A 7,461-nucleotide genomic window follows, 5' to 3' on the forward strand; every position below is an offset into this window, starting at 1 on the left:
CGAGCTCCGCCACCTTGGAGGCGGTGAACGCGTCGAAATCCTCCTGACTCGGCTGAGTCGCCGTCGAGGCGGAAGCCGGAGGTTGGTTCTGGAGGGATATAGGTCCCCAATCGGCGCCGAAGAGAACGGAGGTAGGGGAGACGTGGAGGAGGACAACGGCGTCGCCCGGGCGGATGTAGTCATGGACGGCCCAACGGACGGCGAAGGCGCTTTCTTCAGAGAGGTCGACGGCGACGCCGATCTTGCGTCGGGCACCAGCGGTGGGAGTGGGAGTGGCGGCGGAGGAGGGGGTGGAGGAGGAGTGGTGGAGGGAGTGGCGAGGGGAAGGAGGGTGGTGGATCTTGATCGTGGGAAGTTGAGGATGATCGGAGTCTGGATTCATGGCGTCTTCTTCGGGATCAAATGTTCGTGTGAGTGTTGAATCGGAAGAAATGTTGGAATCTTGATGGTCTTTTGATTTGATTTTCGATCGAGAGGAAGACGAAGAAGAGGAAGAAGCGTGTCTTGTTTTGTTTTTTTTTTTTAAAAAAATAATTAATAAAATATTGTTTTGGATAAACATATTTTGTCGATCAGAGAATGGGGTTTTAACCCTAATAACCCACTTGGGTCGCAGCAATTTCAGGGTACACCACCGAAAAAAAAAAAAAATTTGCGACCTTATTACGACTACTATATAACTAATATACAACTAAAATAAGAGTAGTTTATTAGTCGTAATAAGTTGTATATTAGTTATATATTAGTCGTAATAAGGTCGCAAATTTTTTTTTTTTTTTCGGTGGGGTACACTGAAATTGCTGCGACCCCAAGTGGGTTATTTGAGTAATATTTCCCCATGCATATGTTCTGAGAATATGCTCTCCTGCTCCTTTTTCTAATGCCGGCAAGGGGCCTTCAGTAAGATATAAAAATAAAAATGAGATTAATTGCAACTGGTGGACGTGCCGGAGTGGTTATCGGGCATGACTAGAAATCATGTGGGCTCTGCCCGCGCAGGTTCGAATCCTGCCGTTCACGATTTCTATTTTATTCAATTTCTAATTTTTTTCCTCATTCTATGGAAAAAACTCTAAAAATTCTTAAACTTGTAATTTGGAATAATATTAATTCCTAAATTTGTAGAGCTATTCATTAATTCCCAAACTTGCAAAATTGAATACATTAAATCCTTAACTTGTTAAACGGTTCCATAATCATCTATAGGTTATTTGGTCAAAAAACGAGTTGACCGATCCGATGGACACGTGACGTGGCGAGCCAACTCAGAAAAATTTAATAGGCACCTCTTCAAGTTTAAGAATTAATATTACTCCAAAAAGTTCAGAATGTTTTAGAGTTTTTATGAATAAAATATGAGTATCTTTTAATTTCTAATTTGATTATGAATGGTTTTAGAAAAAATTATATTAAAAAAGATATTTCTAAATTAAATGTATTTTTTCAAATATCATTTTTAATATATATTTTTTCTAAAACAATTCATAATCAATTTAGATTTTGAATATTTGATAGAAAAACTACCATTGTTAGATTATTTTCTCTATAATAAAATATAGTTGTTATTATAACAAAATGTATTGGTGTGATATTGCATGTTTTTTAAGTTATAAAAAACGTTCGAGTTTCCTCTATTTCGAAATTATTGTAAAAAATTTTAAAATCTGGGCCTAAAATTATATAACTAAAGTCGTTATATATATATATATATATATATATGTGTATTTTTACATGATTCAGACTATGTCATAGTTGGTTTGACAGTTCACGGTAACAATACTACTTACTTAGGCTACTCATTTTCTTGTAATTCGTTATTTTATCTTTTTATTTTTTTTATAGAAAAAACTCTAAAAATTTCTAAACTTGTAGTTTGGAGTAATATTAATTCATAAGCTTATAGAGGTGCCTATTAATTCCCAAACTTGCAAAATTAAACACGTTAAATCATAAACTTGTTAAACGGTTCCATAATCGTCTATAACGTTATTTGATAAAAAAACGAGTTGACCGATCCGACGTGGCGCGTGACGTGGTGACCAAATAGTGCTATGGACGATTATGGAACCGTTTAACAAATTCAGGATTTAACATGTTCAATTTTGCAAGTTTAGGAATTAATATTACTCCAAATTACAAGTTTAGAAATTTTTAGGAATTTTTTCATTATTATAATAATCGACACATTAAACATACAGTTGATTAGCCCAAAAAAAAAAAAGGAGAAGAAGCACAATAAGTGTTAAAATTATGCTTATTTTAAAGTATATTTATGCCATTTGTAAATCAAACTCGAGTTACATATGTTAACCATGTTATTTTCTTCCTTCACTAAAGGCATAAATAAATGTATAGATCATCTTAAACTCGGAAATCATTTATTTGAATCTCCATCATCCTATTTGCGTTGGTTACAACAGTATGACATATCAATATACCAAGATTACTAAACTTAAACTTTCCTATATTTACTTTACAAATCCCTTCTTCAAATGCCTTTTATTTACAAAACTACAAGTACACTAAAATATCACTTATATAACACACACGTGTTTACAAATACACTATACGTACACATGCATATTCACATATGCAGATATATATACATATACGTGTACATACATGTGCATTTTTTGTATACACGAAACAAATGTATGTATACGTAACATTATACGTATATATGTGTGTGTATATGCATACACGTATAGTAGGTACATTTTTTGTGTACACGTTAATTAGTAGGTACATTTAAGTGTGTATACGATATCATCCAAGTTTATCTAAACTTTTTTCGGAGAGAGAGAGAGAGAAGGGATTGAAAATAAAAACCCAAATGGATTGAATTCAGTTCACAAATCAAATAGTTAGATCTTTTTAATTGATTAGTAGGTCAAATACGTCTACCCATATATATATATATGCGTGTATATATATATGTTTGAACAAAATGTAATATAATAAAGCGCGAGTTTACTTTATCTAAAATTTGGAATATGATTCTTTATATATATTGTGTAATTCTAAGAAATCAAAATCCAAATTCCAGGCACGGTTTCTTAGACAAAGGCTTTTTGATCATAACATGAATCATGACAGGATCATTAACTCAAGAACACTCGACAAGAACCTAACTTGAAGATCTGACACAAACCCACAAAGAGAGAGAGAGAGAGAGAGAGAGAGAGAGAGAGAGAGATTGATGAATCAGCTAGCTTAAAGGAATGGAACAGAATATATGTTTCAGTGTTCTGGCTGGGGATATGAGATTAACAACGAAAAGGGTAATTGAAAAGCTGAATTTTTTTTATCTCGTTTCAGCCTTAAAAACGCATTCACAAAAAAAAAAAGATTGTTTTTTTTCCCTGCATTACCTTAATTAGTCTAATGTAAAAACACGAGGATTAAGAAAGAGGTTTGAAGTCGTCGTGACATTTAAAGCTTCAAGGACAAATCAATGGCGGATGTATTTGTGCTGCAATCACCTACCGAAACCACTGGAGCTTCCATTTCCTTGGGATATGCGCGTTGCCCATATTTTCCCGGAAAAGTTTCGTGTTTACCTGAGAATGTTTCGTGTTTTCCCGGGAAAAACTCGTACTCCTTGATGATCGGCGCAGGCCCTCCATTTCTAGGGTTTCCTCTCATGTAGCTCCCCAACATCTCCATTGATCCCTAAACCATCATTCCTCCAATGAGATCGATAGATCAGCAAACATAACTACGTACAAACATACACAACATCAGCGTATATATGCATTAAATGGACTGACTATATGATTTCTGACCTCATAATTAGAACATGGATTCGAGCAATTTAGCGGACCAGGCGGGGCTGTTACTGTTCTTGCAAGATATCCGTTTCTATGATCATAGCCAGAGATCGGAATATTCCTCTCTTGGACAAAGACCGGCGTATCGTGGCCGTTCACCGGAGAAATCATCCCGTATCTGCAAATTCCTCCGCCGTTGGATCGTATTCCATCTCCGTCGTAACGTTTCTTCTGCGTCAGCATATACAAACATAGGAACAAGGTTAAAAAAAACCCTCGATCTCCAAACAAGAAAAATATTTGTAAAATAAACTTAAATAACAAATCTTTTTTATCGACGCTTTTTCTTGGCAGTTTCCCTCATTTTCTCACTTGCCAAACACTGTAAAACAAGAAAGAACAAAGGGAACGAGACCTTGAAGCAAACTTCACAGCGGTCGGAGCAGTTATAGACATGTGGATTTGGCATTGAAGAGAGCTCCTTCGAGGTCTCGATGAAACCCCAAGTCTCCGGCGAATAAACCGGAGGAGGGTCGACCGGAATCTGACCCGACTCGGTTCCACAACAGAACCCGGCAAACCTAGTAAAGCTCCTGTTGATCTTCGGCACCACCGGACCAGAACCCGAACCCGACGGCCCGACGACGGGACAAATCGTGGGTCCACCGTAACTCGGAAGGCCTTGCAGGACAGGAAAAGATCCGATGACAACAGGGTCGGGTATAGGAAAACGGGTATTAGGGTTTGGTATGGTCGACGATGCGTCTGCCATTTTCTTCTCTTCTTGCTCCCTGAGACGCTCGAGCTGAGCCACGCCCATCCCTCTCTGCCTGATCTTCTTCTGGTTCTGCGCCGCTTTCGAGCCTGGTTTCCGACCACGGCTCCTAGGTGGCTCCGATCGGATCTCGCCGGTTCCCACCAAATGGGTGTTTCTGGGAAGTAGTGCCTGTGGGTTTGCAGCTGGGTTTTGGTCAGTCGCCATGAAGAATAGGGAAGTAGCCATTGATGATGATGATGATGATCACCGTCGAGAGAGGGAGGGGGAGAGAGAGAGAGAACAGTGAGGGCTAAGGCTGTGTCTTGTTTCTGCTGTCTGTGTCTGTGTGTGTTAGTGTTGTTTTTTGTCCATATACTCAGACAAAGTACTTAGTCTGCGTTTTTTTTTCTGTTATTTCCAGGTACTATTGGAGGATTTCGTGTTTTTTTTTTTTTACTTTTTACTTTTTTACTCAAATGCTTTTTTAATTATTTCAAGCATTGATTCTCAATTCTTTATCATAAAAATCTTAGACACGTACGGGCTAATTAATGATTAATAATTAGCGTTAAATTAATTTTCAAATTCTCAATGTCTCTTATTCGAATTAAAATTACTAATCCAATTAGTATTTCTAATCTTTATCTGAGAATAATGCACATGTGGATTTGCAAATTCATTTCTTTTATTTTATATAGCCATATTTGGAGATGAAAATGAATCAAAACAACTATACGTATGGGGTCATTTAAACATATGGATTAAAGATTCTTAATTTTATAGCGTGCTCTTAATTATTTGAAATAAAATAACACACCTTTTCATCTTTAGATTCCCCTATATACTCTAAATTCATTGATACTAATTTCCCATGTAATATATTTTCTAATGATAAATACATCAAATTTAATTACGAAATTTTTAAAAAATCCAACATATAATAATCCCATCCCATAACTGAAACTAATGATCAAAGAACCGAACAGTATGGGAATTGTGGTGGGCGTATAGTGTATGTAATTCGTGCGTTGGCTTTTTACTGTTTTACTCAACTTATTTTTTTCCTTGTTTATTTTATTAAAATAAAGGTATGGAATTAAGAAGAATGATTAAAAAGAACGACTATTATACATACATACTATATCTATAGTGTAACAACCGTACTCCGAATTTATATATCTTATTTACCAGACATTTTGCCTCTGTTTTCCAGAAAAATAAAAACCTATACATACACACACACATACATATATATATATATATATTATTATCAGCATATTTATGGCTTGAACTCTGCTTCAACTGAACGTAAAAACAGTAAAAAAAGTTTGTATTTTTTTATAATGGTTTTTAAAAAATGTTTAAATTTGTAAGAACAATGCAAACATTACAAAATTATGAAGAGAAGTAAAAAAAAATAATAATAGGGAGTTGGGCTAAGGAATAGAGTAGAAATGATGGCTCCTATCAAATATAGTAACATCTAAAAGCTGCCTCCATGTACCTACTCCTCTCACCCATTCTTTTTTTTTATTATTATTATTATTATTATTATTATCCAATTTAAATTACATCGTCATACTAATCATGCTCGTAAAATTCGATATTATTTATCTTGAAATCTATGTTAGTTTCCTTTGCAAATTTAAAAAAGAACCAAAAGATTACAATTATATATACACACACCCCCTAGGGATTGCATGACCAACCCAACGTACATGTATGTATAGAAAGAGATTGGAGAATGAAAGGCGTTTTCGGCATGCATACAAACACACACACGTCTAAGATAATATATAATCCGTACGTAATATAACACTCCACTAATCGCCAATTAATTTACTTAATCGCCGGTTCCTCTGTAATTAATTATCCTATTGTGTTTTCCAATTCTATGAAATTAGATGCATATATGCGGAGGACCCACACCAGCTTCATGTTAAACACCACGAGGCGGTCCAAGCGACACGTGTGAGGCAAGGGACCACTTATTTTTGGCACGTGCGACATATATATATATATAAGCAAAGTGTGTGTGTATGCGTGGTTTTGTTTGCTGGGTATAGGCAGACAGAGAAAGATTTTTGGGATCCGTGAAGCACATCGTGTCTTCTCAGAATGATTGGAGCTCCTTTTTTTTTTCCTTTGATTGTTTTTTTTTTCTAACATGGATAAATAAACTGTAGAAAAAAATAATATATATATATATATATAATGGTTTTGTTTTTGTTAAATGTGTATAGGTACATATAGAACCAATAACATCTAGAACTTATGTGTGAAGTGGTACGGAATCCGGGGACTAATAACACATATAGAAGGCAAACTTATAATTTGAAAGGATATATATGCATGGCAGGAAAAAGGCAGTCCATTTCCATTACCATATACTTAAACTAAACAAAATATAATCGAAATTTTTTCTAAAACACAACATTCGTAACCTAATAAAATGCTAAATTCATCATCATCATCCTCTTTGATTAACTCAAAGAGTAATTTGTAAGATATATATATATATATATATATAGTGTAATAATTATAGTATTCTCTTCAGGATGATAGTTTACACACTTCATGATGATAGTGTATAATAAAAGTATATTCTGTTAATTATGTAATAATACTCACACTTTTTATTACGTTTTGTGAGCTATATATAGGAAGATATTATTCTTAGAATATTATCATCAATATTAATGATAATATTCTAAGAATAATATTTTCCTATATATATAATCCCATCATATCGTATTATATGAATATGCAGCCGTGAAGCGAGCGGTTTGGATCCGATCCCTCGAGTATCTTAAATTTTGGATCTTTCATATCTATAAATGAAACCAAAGACATTATTGATGAGTGTGTGTGTATGTATCTATATATATATATATATATAGAGAGAGAGAGAGAGAGAGAGAGAGAGAGAGAGTA

General features: G+C 34.9%; 2 protein-coding genes and 1 non-coding gene across 3 annotated transcripts in view; 1 reads left to right on the plus strand and 2 right to left on the minus strand.

Annotated features, from left to right (window-relative positions):
- LOC104799899 (universal stress protein PHOS34-like) overlaps positions 1 to 526 on the minus strand; it is a 2,500-nt gene extending 1,974 nt beyond the window's left edge. Inside the window, 2 exon segments of the mRNA XM_019200881.1 lie at position 1; positions 4 to 526. The exon segment at position 1 is cut by the window's left edge and continues 347 nt beyond it. Coding sequence (XP_019056426.1) covers position 1; positions 4 to 382 — 380 coding nt within the window. The 5' untranslated portion in view covers positions 383 to 526.
- Positions 527 to 938: 412 nt separating this feature from the next.
- TRNAS-AGA lies at positions 939 to 1,020 on the plus strand. Its single transcript has one exon. It is a non-coding gene; the product is annotated as a tRNA-Ser (tRNA).
- A 2,190-nt stretch (positions 1,021 to 3,210) lies between these two features.
- On the minus strand, positions 3,211 to 4,799 carry LOC104799901 (protein SPOROCYTELESS-like). The gene is made up of 3 exons (XM_010522585.2): positions 4,186 to 4,799; positions 3,786 to 4,001; positions 3,211 to 3,672 (listed from the first exon to the last, which is right to left on the minus strand). Exons 1-3 carry the CDS (start codon positions 4,771 to 4,773, stop codon positions 3,433 to 3,435), a joined length of 1,044 nt encoding a protein of 347 aa, XP_010520887.1. The 5' UTR covers positions 4,774 to 4,799; the 3' UTR covers positions 3,211 to 3,432.
- Between the last annotated feature and the right edge of the window lie 2,662 nt (positions 4,800 to 7,461).

This window comes from Tarenaya hassleriana, unplaced genomic scaffold, assembly GCF_000463585.1.
Source record: "Tarenaya hassleriana unplaced genomic scaffold, ASM46358v1 Cleome62, whole genome shotgun sequence".
Lineage (NCBI taxonomy): Eukaryota > Viridiplantae > Streptophyta > Magnoliopsida > Brassicales > Cleomaceae > Tarenaya > Tarenaya hassleriana.